Here is an 18,593-nt window from a genome sequence, read left to right on the forward strand (position 1 = left end):
ATAAAAATTCAGGTAATATATTCAGCCAATAATTATTTTATTTCTTATCATACTTCTCTTTTATTACAAAAAGATCACAAATCCGATGATTAATGGCCATAACATCACTATCGATTTATCAAAACATAAATCGCTTCAGACCACAAAGTCGCATTACATTTTGAATGCGCACATCACATATCAGTTGGCTAAACACCGGAAACACAGATCCTTCTTTAAAGAAAGGAACGAGCAAAATTAGGAACGAAATACACCTAATTAAACAGACACCAATACATTTGGAAAACAGCTCTACATTCAAAATACATCTGCTAAAACATCAGTTTTTCTCAAAACACTGATACATTAAATATAAGCCTCTAAAAGGCAAACTAAACACAAGTCAAACAGCAAAATAAGCAGAAACTTTAAGCAGCCAAATTATCCCCATCTTCTTCGGCAACTTCTTCATCATCCACCAACTGACCAGCACGAACAACTTTACTCGGATCCATAGCAGTAAAATCCCCGTCCGAGACCAAGAATTTTGCTTGGGTTACTGCACGTTCAAAGCCCTCGGCAAATGCATCTAAAATCTCGCCTTCTCGGCTTGATTCCATCTTTTTAAGCTTTAATGTCACCACAACAATCTGCTCACTCATATTGTTTAAATCTTTCTCCTTTTTACTCAACATTTCAACATCTTTCTCATGACTCTCTTTTTCTAGCCTTAGTTCCTCCTTAACTGCAGCGATTTCCTTCCTAAGTTCAATTAAGGACTTTTCTTTTGTTTCCAACTGTTCTTTGATCACCACACTCTCTGTCACAGTCTGCAATATTTTCTTATACTTTTTCTCTTGAGCATGACCTATACTCGCCAGACGAAGCCCAACAACCTACAGAAAACATAACTGCCATGAGTACCAAACACTACTCATGCAACAAAAATACAAATATTAAAACTGACCTGGATGAATTGATCAATACCGACGTCTCCAACCCCCTCGATGCGACCCAGGTCCGTAGAAGCCTGAGCAATTTCATCAACAACAACACTGAAGGGGAAGTTCCTGTCCCAGACTGAGGACCCATCCCCCTCTTCCTCAAACACGTGTAACCTCTCTTGTTTCAGGGTAAAGCTTGACAACTCATCCAGATGAATTCCCTTAGTGGTTTCATCGTCATCAATGTTAATCACATCGGATTTTCTTTTCTTAAAAACAAATCCCTTTTTCTTCGGCTCCGGTTGATTGACTTCGGCCCCAACTTCCTTCTTCTCAGGATTGGACGAGGACCCCTCAAAATTTTTTGCTTTGAAGCGGGCCCTCAAACTTGAAGCAGAAACACCGGGATACTTCCCAACTACAAAAAACAGAAAAGCAAAGTCAGAATGCCAGAATTTTTTCAAATATAATAACCAAGCAGTTCATAAACTCTCACCCAGATAATTTATAACCGCCGCCCTATCCTCTTCCCACGGAAGCAGTTCAGACATAGATAATAAACCACCCTTGTCAACCATTTCCATAAGAAAGCTAATTATGCACTCGTTTCGAGGCGTTATAAGATCGGGACCAAGTATATGCTGTGGATGGCAGCACCAGTACATAGGAAACTTCTCGCCCAAATGTTCGTCCAGGTAAAAAGGAACATTTCTTTAAAATCCTTGAAGAAACATTTTTTTAAAATCCTTGAAAGAGGATTTGTATAACTTAAAAACAGAAAATTCAGGGGTGCTATTTAGATTTACCCAGACACCCTTCCAGACCCCTTTAGCTTGAAACAAGGTAAAAAACAGTTCTATTTCCGGTTCGATTTCAAGATATTGCATCAAAAATTGAAAACATTTCAAAAAAGCCCATCCGTTTGGATGAACTTGTGATGGGGCACAATTCATTTGTTTCAGTATGTCACATTCAAAGGAAGTAAAAGGTAGTTTAACAAAAAGTTCTTCCAAAACACAATTGTACATATAAAAACTTTCGAAGTTCTTTTTTCTGTGAAACACGCGATCTGTACGATTGCATGGCAATAACTCAATCCTAAAACCTGGCCTAACTACCTTTATTAAATTAACCTCACTAACACTCTCCTTATCTGCGAACAAAGAAGCCCTTATCTTAACGTCCCATCAACCCAATCATACGAATCACCATCATCAATTTTGGGTAAAGCTTTCGCTTTCTTCTATCCCATCTTTCCTTTTTACCCAGAAATAAAAGACAAAATGAAGCCGTAGAATGAAAGATTTTTCTTACTAACCTCTCTTAGTCATGTTCTTCAGAGTTTCGGACACAGGCAGCAGTTAAAAACCCAAAATTTTCATTTGCTGAGTGTAACTTGAAATAAAATCCAAAGAATGCATTTAATAAACCCTTGAGTTCCATAAAAATCCTACCCCTTCATTTAAATCAAGACCAACGGCTACCAAGCAGCTTTGGAAATCGCACAGTCATTTCAGGCTAAACCCCTTTTTAATGAGCAATTATTGCGCCTTTTACGATTTCAAAGAAAACAAAAATGAAGAGTCAATACTCTCATTTCATAACATATGAGGCATGTTGATCTGGGGGCTCCTTACACCGAGCTATAACTGGGATCAAAAAGCTCAACCCGTCTCATTTAAAGCCAGGCTAAGCTTGGGGACTATAATATGGCCGTTATACACCATCTGAGGAGTTATAGCTCGGATATCACTCTTGTAACTGATGCATTCATTTTACCGAGTTATGATCGTAACTGACCTTTTTGAAATAACGCACCAAAAGGGAATTAATTCCTCCTTAATGCTAGGAAACGGTTATCCTCGTCTCCTAGCTATAAGATGGAGCTATCAGAGATTGAAAAGATAGATTCTCTTCTCCAAAATTATAACTCATCATATATTCCTTAACTGACTTGAGCGTTGGAGTGCTTCTTGCAGGTGCTCCCCCTCTTTCTGCTACACTAGCCGGCCGAGGTATACTTGCTATCGACCGGATAATTGTTCGGCTTCCGACGAAGTACAGGCTACAGCTCGGCCTCTACTAGGCAAGAACAATTATAACAATATATTAAAAATGTTAACATATTTAAACATATATTTACAGCTATTATTATATATAAAAGTAAAAATATGTAAATAGCTACACTTTCTTTTTCTACGTTACATATAAGCCGCAAGTAGATACATGTAACGTTACAATCATAGATTATACATGCACATGCACATGAAATAGTACCATGCAAATTCATGTTTTGGTGCTGTTTCTATGGTTATATTATGGAGACATGTTGACATACATTGGCGATCTCGTCAGTAACTCAGTGGTTTTCATTTAAAGTATTATTAAATAGCTCAAAACGGAATGTACTTAAAGACATCGAATAAGATTCTTTGAATTGAAGTGCATCGGCTAACAAAACATTCAACGTAGATGTCGGCCACCGTATAATTTCAGGTGGATTCACAATATCTCTATCTCTTAAAAATCAATCACCAAATAACTCTTTAGAATCAAATTGGATTGGGTCCAATAAATTTTAGATTAGACTTTTGATTTTTAATAAATTTTTATTTTTTTAAAGATCTTGAGAATTATTCTTGTCAAATAAATTAATTTTTCTATCACTTTTAATAAAGTTTTGATTCACTTTTATGTAATTTACTAAAACTTTACACAGATTACATGTTTAAACATAATTCGTGGGAGTTTAAAATGGAACAATTTTTTTCTCTTACGTTTACGATATCACTGCCAGTAAAAATAGATAAAAAAAAAGAGAGAAAAAAAATCATTGTCAATCATTTCTACATTTTTTTTTAATTTTTATTGACAATGACAACGTAAATATAGTAATTTTTATTTTCGTTTTTTGTGCTAGCAAAATTATAATTAAATATTAAAAAAAATAATATTCAATTTATTTGAATAAATAATTAATTTATTTTATTTAAGTAAAAAAAAAAAGTCCACCAAGGAGGGAGGCAATAATTATTTACTTTTTCTTTAGAATGCTCTACCGTTAATTAATTTCGTGCGGAACAACCCATGAACACTAACTTTACTGCTAATCATCAACTTAAGGCATAAATTCCAAAGTCAATTATTTTATCTTGCTACGCTCTGAATTTTATTATCCTTTTGTCTTTTCCATCATTTTAATGCCCTATCTATAGAAATCATCATTAGTTTAATTTTATCATGGTACGTCATCCACTTGCAAACTTTTATCAATTATGCTATTCCCTTAGTTATTACATAAACATTATTTTTTCGTCAATTAAGATCGAAAAGCCTTACAGTATATATTCCCAGCAGCAGGGAATACAATAATTCACCGATAAAATAAATACTCAACATTTTAGAAAGATTTGAAAAAAAAAATAAATAAACTCATGATGACCTCCTTAATTCATATATACAATAACTCTTAAAAATGACCAAAAAAAAATTCTTGCTTTTTGCTTATGAATTTCAATATACATATATAACAATTTTTTTGGAAAAATATACTACCATATAAAACAGTTTTATACATGTATATAATTATGTAGCAACATGTCGCAAAAATCATTTACGACGCCGTAAATGATTATTTAAAAGAACAGATGTGATTCAATGACAGTGTAAAATGTATTATTACACTATTGATATATTAAAATTAAACTCATAAATTAAGAATAATTTAAAAATTAAAATAATTAATAAATTACTTTAAATTAATGAAAATGGAATAATTTTTAACCCTTTCTAATAATTGCCAATTCATGAAAAAAATGTTGCATACAGAAATAATAATAACAATATTGGGAGGGATAATAAACTAAAATGACAGATAAAAATAAGTGGAGAGTGATTAGTATAATAAAATGGAAAAAAAATCTTTTAAAATGAGGAGATTAATAGGATAAAAAAGTAAATATTTAATTATCATTAAATTTATAATTTATATCATGTATAAGTCTCATTAACTTAATTAAAAAAGTATTAAATCCTTGTTTATTTTATCAAATCTTCTTGCTTGAGTGAAGTTTGATCCAAGAAAATAAAGAAACAACAACCAATTAAGCATTGATTCACTAGATTTATAGTTTGTCAAAGCTAACTTCAAATTCAGGTCAAAATGCTATGGAGACAAGAAAAGTTAAGTATTCAAGTACTGGCCAATAATAAATCTTCCCATCCAATGAAGTCAAAAAAGCAAGAGGTACCACTTCTTGATGAGTAATCATCCAATCAAAATATATCAATTCTGCTTGAAGACATTATTATTGGCATCAATGATGCTAATTAGTTTTGATTATTAAAGCATGTGCTCCACTAAATTTTTGGAATTTGCTTAACAGTATATGAATTTGTCTTTTCTATAATATTATATTATATTGATTAAATTTTACATTAGCAGAGATTGATATTTGAAGGTTGACATCATTAAGGGAATCACATATTGTTAATGTATATGGGAATTTTACTTTACCATTAATAATTAGTTTTACTTGATAACTACACACGGTGAGAACAACAAAGATTCTAAATGGGATAAAGTAAAAGATAAATGTTAAATAAAGATAAATATAAATTCATAGGCTTTCCTAATTGTCATCCCAAGATCCAAACTGTTGGGCCAACTACCAAAAAGATTTTGAAGAAGAATTAAGTGAGAGAATATGAGATAAAAAGACATCATATCCAACTCAAAATCTTAAAGTAATAAATTAATAAATCTCTCATCTTATAAACTTCCCACTCTCTCTTGTTTCTTTTGATGTGCAACTAATTTCATGCACTTTTCACACTTGTAACATTAACACAAACATCTAAAAAATAGTTTACTTAATCCAATAATTATATCTCATCACTAAATCATTCGAAAACAGCCTAGGTTCAATCTATGACTTGATAACACCTTTACGTCCACTATCTCCATTCAATCAACACACACATACAATTCAATACAATATCAATTCACAAAATTAAACAAGTCACATACATAGTAACACATTTACATATCATATTATGAAGCTAAGCATAAAAAATTTAACACACCCAAACAATACACATGATGAATGCGCGTATTCTCTAGTCTGGTACTCATCGCCGAACATAATCTCTACATTATTGTACATCTCACATAAGGAATACAGATAGAACTTTTTTAAAAACTTAAAAATCTATGAGGAAGAGTGTCCTCTCATCAATTCATAACAAAAATAAACATTTGAAAAATACATGTCTAACCATCATAAATATATTAAATATATAGTAAATAGTTAAATTAGTCCCTAAAAAATTACTCATTTTTTAAATTGGTTTTCAAAAGATTTTTTTAATCGAACGAATTTGTCTAATTAAATTTTAAATTAGTTATGTTAGTCTTTCCGTTACTCTTTTTTTTTATGGTATCAAAATTATTAATGTGGCACGTTAAATGACACCACAACACATACTTAAAAGTCTTAATTGACTATTAACATAATAAGTTTATGAAATTAGATCAAATCAAAATCTAATTAAAAGGATAACTTGATGCATTGAAATTTCTCAATTTGTGATTGATTTGATCTAATTTCATAAACTAATCATGTTAATAGTCAATTAAGATTATTAGATATGTGTTGTGATGGTACTTAAGGTACCACATCAACAAACTCTGATGCCGTTAGCAATGAAAGTAACGAAAGGACTAACCTGACTAATTTAAAATCTTTAAAGGACAAATTTAATTAAAAAACTCTTTCAGAGACCAATTTAAAAAACGAATAATATTTCAGAAACTAATTTGACTATTTACTCATCAAATATATCAAATATCATAATTCAATATAATCATGTCAATCTCATCATAAGGTCGAAAATGACCTCAACCGTAATTCTCATCGTCTCATTTGTCATGGTTGTTAGAAAAATAATCATTTATGTCCTCTTCTACGGTTTTACCTATTCGTTTAAACTTAAAAAAAAAAAATTGTTTAATGATATGGTATCAGATAGGTATAGAGTTCGATAATTGTTGAATCTCAAAAAATAAAAAATTTAAGTATAAGACAAATAAAAAGAAAAAGAAAACTTATGCAAAAAATTTAAGTAAATTAAAAGAGGCTCTTGTTTAAGAAGATGTGTTAGCAATGAATCATATTAAATGTACACTAAAATTAATTATTAATATAAAATATATATTGAAATATAAAAATATACATTAAAAATAAATTAATTATCACATATATTTATACACAAATACATAATTTTAATATTCACATAATATTTTTTATTAAAAATATAATCATTCATATGCCTTCTTTTATCAAAATTAAATTAAAAAAAAAAAGTAATTTCATCACTATCATAATAGACGATCTCTCATTTGTTTAAATGGTTATTGAACTTATTCCACCTAATTTGTGTTCCAGCTTTTTAACATTTCAAATATATTGGATATATTAATTACATTGTGGTTCACATTGGTGCATCCATAACTTTGATTTTAACTATATTCACCAATTCCTCCACAATTACTAATAATTTATCAGTCCTAAAAGTACTTCGATTCCATTTGGTACATAATAACTTCACAAAAATAACATATAATTTTTGTATAGTTCACCATTTAATTAATAATTAAAACTAATTTGACTTATCCTATATATATTTTTCGTCATATTCTTTAATAATAAAATCAAACATATCAACTGACAATTTATTACATTACCTTTTATTATTTTAAGTACAATATATGCAAACATTTCTTTTAATTGAAATATGTCTCTAAAATACCTTCTATCTTTTAAAATCAATTTGCACATATATATTTAACCACTTTATTTGTTTCCTTCTCTTACAAAAACATCTAAGATAGTCTGTAATTTATCAATTTTTTACGTTTTCTATTTGTCATACAAAGTGTACTCCTTGTTCTAAAAAATTTAAATAAAAGTGTTTAACTTAGCCGATTTCTTCCTCCCATGAATTTTTTTTTTCATAACAAAACATCACTCTTTATTTTAATTTTTCTACTCTGCATTTTTTTTTTATCTAACAAGTCTCATCATGATATTCAATACTACTTGTGTATATTCATTGGCAAATTGAAATATAAAGATGGTTTCGAGGTTATCTGAAACTGGGTTGTTTTTTGGTATGAACGTGAGTGAAGTCTAGATTCTCTTTGGGCAGTGTCTGACTTCTCGTGGTGCCGAGGTGCTACCGTCCGAATTTCTCGTAAGGAGGTGGGGGATAATACCTGCAAGAGATTCCGATACTTAAGTTAGTAAAGACTTTAGGCAAGTTTTAGTAGATTAGGTTCTGAGTATACCTGAAAGTGTCAATATATTTATAGTATGATAGATAACTACCTTTTTAGAGTAGTTTCACTTTTCATGGTGGATGATTGTTCCCTGTTTCTAGGAAAGTTGTTGAGATCTCCCTTCTAGATAAGTGGGGGATATCTGAAAAAATAGTTACTTATTTGAATAAGGTGGGCTTTGTACAACTGTTAGTGCGTCCGGGTGTGCATGAGGCTTAACCTCTTGTGTGGACCTCTATTTTTTTGGGGCCGGACTTTATTTTTTGTGGATTTGACATGTTGACACATCACGTCGGGTAAACCGTCTTTTTGGGTAGGTCGGGTACTCGATGTGTTTTGGAAAATTGAAACGTCATGTCTTTTCATAACGTTACGCACATTCTTTCTACGGTTATCTTGAGCACGCCATTAATGAGGGATGTGAAATGACACTTTTGCTCCTAGTGTCTTATAAATACTTCATTCTTTTTTCTTTCTTCTTTTTTTGCTTTTCTTCTGAAACATTTGGCCATTTCTTCAACTTCTTTTCCATATCCATTCTTGATTTCAAGATTTTCTTTTACCTTGAAGAAAAAAGGGTTTTATTTGCGCCCTTAGAGTGGAACCTTTGAGCTATTGCCATTCAAGTGTTCAGTTTTAATTCGTGCTTCTTCTAGGTTAGCGTTTCTTATCTTTTTGAAATTCTATTTCCGTTTCTTTGTTTTCTTGCATGATGAATGGTGTTGTCATTTTGCTTTTTGGAGGGGTTCTGAACTAAAAAACTTTGCTTCTATTCTTTATTGGATTTGGGCTTTTGATAGTGAATTTTGATTGTTACCATGAATCTTGTGTGTGGAGTTTTCATGCTTGTATTGCCCCCAAATGGTATTATCTTAGTCTTTGAAGATGACGCCATTTTTGTTTTTGGTGGTATGAATATAGCTGTTGAGTGTATGACATTCTATAAGTGTTGTTTGGTGTTGTTGACGACGATCCGACCTCTTATAATTGTTGTAGTTGTTTTAATTTGCTCGAGTTGTTGTGACAATTTGCCTTTACTTGTTGTATTGTAGGTATAGTTTTTGATGTCTCGTTCAGTAATTCACAACATGTCTTCTAAAGTACTTTTCGACTTGATTTAGATAGATATATATGTGCTTACCCTTGTCCCTGTTATTGATAAAGAGTATGCCGAAACATTTCGTAGACACCATAGGCTATGTTTAGCTCGGGAGGATGAGAGAAACTATGAGATTATAGTGACTGACCCCGAGGAGAGAGTTTTTTTTTCCTTTTTCCAATTTTGAAATCGAGGTCCTTAGGGTCGGTAACGTCGCCTCGTCCCAATTTCACCCTAATTTTTGGGGTTTCTTAAAAATTTTCCAGCTTCTTTGTCGGGAGTGTTCAAAAAAGATAGGTTGGCTCTCCTTTCATGCTGTTCAGGGTAGAAAGGTTTTTTCTATTTTCGACGAGTCTTTTCATGATTTTAAAAATTACTTTTTTAAAATTCAAGCTGTGGAGAGTGTCCGGCCATTCTTTCTAAATGAGAGAGATAAACCCCATTTCCATTTACATTGGGAGGAGAGCCCTTTGATTTTGAAATATAACTTGGATGACTTATATGAAGTTGAAGAGAGTGTAGTTGACCTGTTCCAGGAATGTTGGGGCCAAGCTCCTTATTTGGACACCAAGAAGTTTTTAGGAAACTCGAGCCACCTTTGATCTGAGCTAGGTAGACTTTATTTTATTTTTCGTAGATACCTTTTTGTTGATTTGTGGATGTTTAACGTAACCCGACTTTGATGTCATGCAGATAAAATGGCTCCTAAGGCGGCTATGAAAACTCTTCGAATAGTCAGGAAAAATATTGTCACCTGCAACATACAACTAAACGATGCCAGTGAAATTGCCGATCCTTCATCGTCCTCGAAGCTGGTCAAATATTGAGACTTGATTACTATCTGAGTTTCATAACTTAAGTTGAATTCGGACAGTTTTATTGCCATTGTAGCATTTTTCTTGCAATGTCAGTTTTCTAAAAAATATGTTTCATGGGTTGATTAGTTCGGACATTTATAATATGGGCTTGAGAATAAAGTTGGAGCCTTCTGGTAGTGATAATAAAGGCATATGCAAATTTTTCTATCTTTTAATAGTTTAGTTCTTTCCCCTACAGAGCTTTGCTGACAAAGTAGATAGGTTGTTGTCTGTGTTCATCTTCTCGGACTAATGCCGAAGCTATAGTCCAGCTTGCAACTACTAAATAGAGGATGAGATCTTCTCCTGGGGCAGGTCGGGTAAGTATTGGAGGTTGGAATAGAAAAGTTTTAAAGTTTTGAAAGGCTTGCTCGCATTTCTGATTCCATTCAAATTAGTTTCTTTTTTTAGTATTGAGAACAAAGGTAGAGACTCCAATGCTGATCCTGCCAGGAATCTGGATAAAGTTGCTAACCTTCCATTTAGTTGTTGGACTTCCTTGAGGCAGGTCGGGTTTTCATCTCTAAGATTGCTGTCCATTTGACCGGGTTGGCCTCAATACCTCTTTGAGTGAGTATGAAGCCTAAGAATTTCCTGCCTTCCACTGTAAAAGTGCACTTTGAAGGATTTAGTCTCATCTCGTACTTCCTTATTGTGGTGAATACCTTAGCTAAGTCGGACAATAGATTGAGGTTGTCCCTGGTCTTGACAAGCATGTCGTCTACATATACTTTCATCAATTTTCCAAGATGATATGAGAATACATTGTTCATCAATCATTGTTATGTGGCCCCAGCATTTTACTACATAACAATAGTTAAATTTGGAGTGATGAAAGAGGTCTTCTCTTGATCCAACTTGTACATCGAAATTTGATTGTATTCCGAATATGCATCCATGAACAACAGATATTTATACCCTGAAGTTGAGTCGACCAAAGCGTCAATGCTGGGGAGGGGACATGGATCCTCGGGACAAGCTTTATTGAGGTTGGTGTAATAAATACACATCCTCCATTTTTCATTTTGCTTTTTCACAAGGACCATATTAGCTAACCACAAGGGTATTTTACATCGCTTATAAACTCGGCTTCTCATAAGGCTTGCACTTGCTCTTCTATAACTTGTATTCTTTCAGGGCCGAGCTTCCATCGCTTTTGTTGAATAAGTCAGAAGCCTGGATAAATGACAAGCTTGTGACACATGAGGATGGTGTCTATGCCAAGCATATCGGAGGCTTTCTAGGCAAAGAGGTCGGAGTTTCTTTGTAAGAACTCAATGAGATCTGCTTTTAATCTTTCATCTAAGTTGGCCCCTACACTTGTTGTTTTTTCTGCCTGATCTCTGATTTAAACCTTTTCAACTTTTCTTTCAAGTTGTTGACACAGTTCTTCCCGTGCTCGAATACCTTCGAGTTCAATATTATTGACTTCCTTACCCTTTGTACTGCCCCTTAAGTTGAGACTTTCTTTGTAACACTTTCTTGCTAACTTCTGATCTTCTTTTACAATGGCAATTCCTTCTGTAGTTGGAAATTTCATACATAGGTGACGTGTAGAAATGACCACAGCTAGTTGGTTCAAGGTGGTCCGACCTATCAAGACATTGTAGGCTGATGCCACGTCGACCACAATGTAGTCAACACTTAAGGTTCTTGATTTCATGCCTTTACCAAAAGTGGTATATAGTGAGATGAAATCAAGAGGTTGGATCGGCGTATCTCCTAACCCAAAAAGGTTATTTGGATAAGCTTTCAGTTCCTTTTCTTCTAACACGTGTTTATCAAAAGCGAGTTTGAATAATATGTCGGTCGAGCTTCCTCGATCCACCAACGTTTTATGGATGCTTGCATTAGTGAGGATCATTGTGATTGCTATGGGGTTATTGTGACCAGGTGTCATTCCTTGAGCATCTTCTTTGGTGAATGAAATTGTGGATAAATCGGGAACTGTACAATCTTTTCCGACTTGATACACTTCCTTAAGATACCTTTTGCGTGAGGACTTAGTAACTTTCCCTCTTGCAAATCCTCCATTTATCATATGTATGTGCCTATCAAGGGTTTGTGGTGGCCGATCTCACCAACCTCCATGTTCATCACTTTTCTTTCTTTTTCCTGGGTCGTCCAATCTTTCCACGAGGTATCTGTCTAGCTGACATTCTCTACCCAACCTTTCTATAACATTTTTCAAATCATAACAATCATTAATATAATGTCCATATAATTTGTGATACTCGCAGCATTCCGTCTGACTTCCATTCTTTTTGTGTTTAATGGGGCAGAGAGTCGGAAGTTTTTCAGTGTGACAGATCTTCCTGTAGATATCGACAAGAAAAACTTGGAGTGGGATGTAGTTATGGTATTTTCGAGACTTTTCCGAGCTGTATTTCTCTTTTTCTTTTTTTCCTTATTCTTATCCTGAGCTTGGTAGGTAGGGTTTAGCTTCGGGACTAGATCTCTAAGTCGGGAGTTCTCTTCCATGTTGATATACTTCTCTGTTCGCTCTTGTACTTTATATAAAGAGGTCGGATGCCACTTTGATATGGATTGAGAAAATGAACCTTTTTTAAGACCATTAACTAACTCCATTATTACTGCTTCGGGAGGCAATTTCTATATTTCTAATCAGATTTTGTTGAACCTTTTCATATAAGCTCGAAGAGTCTCTCCGACATCCTGTTTTACCCCCGAGAGACTTGGAGCATGTTTGACTTTGTCCTTTTGAATTAAAAATCGGGTAAGAAACTTCCTTTCCAGATCATCAAAACAAGTTATCGACCTGGGTGGTAAGCTATCGAACCACTTCATTACTGCTTTGGTTAATGTTGTCAAGAAAGCATTGCAACGAGTCACATCGGACGCGTCGGCCAGATACATCCTACTTTTGAAATTGTTGAGATGATGTCGTGGGTCGGTCGTTCCATCATAGAGATCCATGTCGGAGCTTTTAAAATTTCTTGGGACCCTAGCCCGCATGATTTCCTCGATCTATGAATGGATCTTCTCCCCCAAAAGGATTTTTTTTCTCGTTCACCATTGTTGGTCCGATTTCATAGATTAGCTTCTAATTTTAGAAGCTTTTCCTCAAGTTTCCTTCTACATTGTTCCTCCCTTCGCATATCTCTTTCAGCTTCTTTTTGTCGCTTGATCTCCTATTAGAGGTGCTCCAACCGGCCATGATGTCCGTATCCGAGTCCCATGATCTCAGTTGGGTGTGGAGATTCTTCATTCTCAGGTGGATGTACCTCTGATTTTAGACGTTTTGAGGATTTTGTGATGTTCCTTCCCCCATTAGGATTATTTGTTCTTTTTTGTCGTCATGGTATCACAAGGGCTCAGTTGTCGTTACGAGATTCCGGATCGGACTCAGATGCAGTGTGTCTGTTTTCAAATTGTTCATCCGCCATGGTGGGTGTAGACTTTCAGGTTTTCGGTAACGGCGCCAATGTTTTGAGGGTTACCTAAAACTGGATTGCTTTTGGACCTGAACGTGAGGTCCGTCCAGATTTTCTTTGGGCAGCGTTCGACTTCTCGTGGTGCGGAGGTGTCGTCGTCCAAGTTCCTCGTGAGGCGGTAGGGGTGGTACCTGCAAGAGACTCCGATACTTAAGTTAGCAAAGGCTTTAGATAGGTTTTTAGTAGATTGAGTTTTGAGTATACCTGAGAGTGTCAGCGTATTTATAATAGGATACATAACAACCTTTTTAGAGTAATTCCACCTTTGATGTTGAATGACTATTCCCTTTTTCTTGGGAAGTTGTTAAGATCTCCCTTTTAGATGAGTAAAAAATATCTGAAAAAATAATTATTTATTTGGATAAGTTGGGTTTTGTACAGCTGTTAGTGCGCTCAACCTCTGTGAAGTCGGGCAGGTGCGAAGGAGGCCTGGCCTCTTGTATGGATCTCTATTCTTTTTAAGCATAACTTTATTTTTTGGGACAAGATATGAATAAGGATGATAGCAAAATTTTTTAGGGATTCATCTAGACTTTTCATAATATTTTAAATATATATTTGTAGTGGAAAACATTTGAAATTTATGTTTGATAATGATATATGAATATTTTCCTATACTTTTGAACATGTGATGTACTGAAAACTTAAATTTTTTAAAATTAAATAGGTTACATTCCAAATTCTACAACACTGACTTTAGATTTCACAAACGGAAATAGAATATAATATAAACAATAGAGAAATGAAATTAAAGCTTCGCTTGAGAGTGGTCAATAATTACAAGTGGTGTCACCCTCACATTATATACTTTTTCCGTTTTAAATTGATTGTCGCTTTTGCTTTTATGCATTAAAATTTTGTTTATGTTTAAATACATTGATTAAGGCAAAAATACAGTGAATTTTAAACGAAGACAACACAAGAACCTAGTTGAATTATTATATATCTTGCATTGAAGTTCTATTTAAGAGTCTGTCACTAGTCAATGAATTATTATATACAAAAAGCAAGATTCGAACATCGACACTTACTTAAACGGACTAATAAATTCACAACTCGACCAACTCAAATTGGTTACAAGAACATAGCAGCTAAAACATGTCATAATGACCAATTTCACTAACAAAATACAGTAGCTAAAACAAAAAACAAAATACACTCAAAAAGAAAATGAATGATGATAGCTATGTCGCTGATCCACAGCTTCTACCATTGGTGTAAACTAACTACCTACGTACATGTAAATGAGTAAGATGATGAAAAAGAGGAAGAGATCAATGTTTCAAGTCATCTTTAATTAGCAGAATGTTTGCTGGATATGTTGAGCTAGTTCTTCCGCACTCAGTTGGCATTCAATCCCAATCTACACACAAAGTTTAGTAATTTTGATCAACATTTAGTCCATATAAATATCAAATTATTTTTAACAAATAAATTTAAATATAAACTGTGTCAAACTATATGTTTCTTGTTTATAAAATATCTATAAATATAAGTATAAATTATTACTGACTAATACAAAATGATAATAACATTGCTGCATAAACAAGGATAAGTTGTCATCAGATTAATAATAGTTCAATTCCAATGATACACATCCTGCTATATAGTTTTTTAGTTTGTCACATTAATAATTAATAGTAATATAATGATCAAAACAATAAGTTTAAACTTTTCTAAGACAAAAACAATAAATAAAATGACCAAACTCAGAAAACATATATTAGGAGGATTAATAAAATATTTTCTGTTATATATGCATGCTGGCACATCTTGTTTCATAAAAGATTGGCCCTATATATGAGACTAGTGCTTTTAATAAGTTTTTGTCTTTCAGCAACTGAAGACAATGCCTGCAAAGTGCAATCATATACATCCCTGGATATACCACATGCACTGAAAAAATATACTGTGTATGCACGGCATGCCATTAATTATAAATAATTAATTATCATTATTATTACTCTTACTACATGTTGCAGTAACAAATATATGCTTTTTTATTTTATTATTCTCATTCTTTTAAATAAATATTAAATAGTATCAATGGATGTATGTACTTAACTAATTTTTATTTTTATATTAGATCAACATTTAACTTGCGCTGTCTTACATCAATAAATATATTAAATATATAATTATTTATCTATCTATCTATTAAGCTGTTTAAATTTTTAAAAAAAGGGATGATAAATACTGATCATAACATTTATGACTAGCTATTACTACTTCGTTAAATAAACGTTATTCTGATGATCACCACCATGATCATTTTTTGTGTTACTATATATCATGCTACAGCAGCAGTAGTAGTAGTGAAGTTGATTTCATGAGTAGAGACTTGAGTTGTAAAAACTTGGAATCTAAGACATATATATTGATTAGGAGGACAAGGGTTAAGTAACGGAAACATTTACATCATTGTTATACTGAAACAGTGAAACTCATGCAGTCCTCAATAATATATATTACTGATGAAAATGACTAAAGAAAAAGACACCATATATGATGGTGTGGAGTTATGCATCTCAGAATTTTGAACTGACTTTTTTTTTTTCAGTAATAACAAAAATAATACTTTAACTTCAGGAAAAAAAAAATCGAAACTCTTAAAATAAAAATATCTAAAATTCAATATTAGAAAAAGATTAGAAATGCAAACTCAATAAAAACTGATATTTAGTGAACTTCAGACGGTACTTATTATACTATTTACTTATATTCATTCTTTTTCATATACTGAATTAACTCATTTTTTGCACTAATAAATTAACAAAAAATTTGTGGAGATGTTTTTAGCAATTCAGTTTTTAAATACCATAAATACTAAATTGCCTTTAACGTATAAATTTTAGAAATTTATGTATGCAAATTCTAGTAAATATAAGTACAAACTCTAACAAAATTATTATATGTTTGTTAAAAATCAGCTATTATATATTTGTGTATACATATATATGTTATTTAATTTATTTTTAATTTTGTATTTTATAATTTAACATATATTTTATGCGATAACTAATTTGATGAAATATTTGTAGAACATAGTCTTAAAAAAGCATATATAGAAAAGAGTGTAGATACCTTAATAGTGAAAGAGTATAGCATGGTTTCATCAGAAGTGGTAATGGTGAGATGAAGAATCTCAAGAGCAAGGTCTTGAAGCGCTGATACTATCCTCATGGCTTGCCCAGGAATTCTTGGAGACACAGTTTTCACTAATACATGCGGACCGCAAAACTTAACCTCCACGTCAGCAATCACCGACTTTGAATTCGCAACAAGCTCATTCATATTATCATTCATAGCGGATGATCCAGAAGAAGAAGGAGAAGGCTCGATGGAGTGCAACCATGGGCTTCCAGGTTGTGGAGTTCTTGGACTAATGGGCGGGAGGGTTAGTATTCTTGGGCTTAGTGGCGGTTTTCTTGGGCTTAATTTTGGGCTTGGAATAATTAGTCTTGGGCTTAGTACGTTATCTGTGTAAAATACCTTTCTGTGTTTCTTGGCCTCTAGGCATTGTAGAACTTGCTGTAATTCGTTGATGTAATCAACTACACCTCCAATTATTGATGCTTGATCTCCCTACACATTGTAGGAAGAATAGGTTAGAATAAAATATTAATTAAAATTATGAAGAATGCTAGAGGACCGGTAACTTTTGTGATTTATAGCCATCAAATAGCCATCAATGATGGTTTTAATGGTGTTAGATTGGTGTGAGATTTCATCCAATGGCTCACTTTTCTTTGCTGATTACATGCTGGCCAGAATTTAATAAAGTTGCTGGTCCTTAGACTTTTCTTAAATTTAATTGACATTAAGGAGACTTACTCGTTTGACATAAAAAGAGGGCATAAGTGACCTCAAGACAGACAAATGGTGATTCATTTGCTTTCTCCGGTTGCGCTCAACAGTTATATGTGACGATAATACCCTTTCTTGTCCATCTTCGGATGCTGATGCAGTAACCTTCTGTCTCTTCCTTGGAGGAGGAGGAGGAGGACTATTGAAGTCTTCAAGGCTCTCTAAAATGGAAAACAGATCCTCTCCACCAAACTCTCTTGTGTTCAAGAAAGTTTCAGATAGTAAGGTGTTATTATCCATTGCTGGAAGCTTCTCTGTTTCCATCTTCAGCTCCCGGATTATTGGACTTAGCTTGCTATCTGCTGGAATACCTAGCAAAGTGTGGACTGTTTTTCTATTTAGACAATGACTATATATATAGAGAGAGAAAGAGAGAGAGAGTATCTCTTCTAGTAGGTAGGTAAAAATTTCATTAAAACGGTCTATCTTTGGTTAATTAATTTTGAGTTAAAAAAATAAAAAGGGTATTTTAATTAATAAATTAATTTTTTTTATTACATTAATAATTAGTAAATAAAAAGTTTAACAGATTATACTACGTCAAATATTCTCGAGATACAAGTCATTATTTCATACAAGTCTATACAAGTCTCTTTAACTTAATTAACATCACGCGCCACTATCTAACCAACTTTTCAATCAATGCGCAAATATATAACTGTCTTTTTTCGAAAGAATTTTGTTTCCGTTTTCGAATTTTTTCGACATTTTCAATCAACATTCTCTTCCATCTCTGTGTTTTCTTCGTTCGTTCTCTACGATTTTGAAATCAAGCTCTAAAATCAGTTTTAAACAGTTATCTCGTTGTTGAAGATAATGAATAATTCAAGTTTAGATTGTCAATTGAACTAGACAAAGTTGATTATTGTTTTGAATCCAATCAAGTGGCTGAGATGTGGTTCGATTTTTGTTAATGTTTTCGTTAGTAGTTTATGATTCTGTAGATAAAAAAAAAGTTGGCGCATGGTTTTTCCTAATTGAAAGGAGCAATGGCGGCTAAAAAAATTGCAAAGGACTATAAGGGGGTTGAAATAGAAAAGGGAGTCAAATATT

The 18,593-nt window shown here is 33.0% G+C and overlaps 1 protein-coding gene across 1 annotated transcript; it reads right to left on the reverse strand.

Moving 5' to 3' along the window:
- On the reverse strand, positions 14,655-17,877 carry LOC107647565 (transcription factor SPEECHLESS-like). The gene is made up of 3 exons (XM_016351635.2): positions 17,508-17,877; positions 16,758-17,258; positions 14,655-15,036 (listed from the first exon to the last, which is right to left on the reverse strand). The coding sequence occupies exons 1-3, from the start codon at positions 17,802-17,804 to the stop codon at positions 14,971-14,973; spliced, it is 864 nt and encodes a 287-aa protein (XP_016207121.1). The 5' UTR covers positions 17,805-17,877; the 3' UTR covers positions 14,655-14,970.

Source organism: Arachis ipaensis, chromosome B06 (assembly GCF_000816755.2).
Source record: "Arachis ipaensis cultivar K30076 chromosome B06, Araip1.1, whole genome shotgun sequence".
In the NCBI taxonomy this organism is placed as follows: Eukaryota; Viridiplantae; Streptophyta; class Magnoliopsida; order Fabales; family Fabaceae; genus Arachis; species Arachis ipaensis.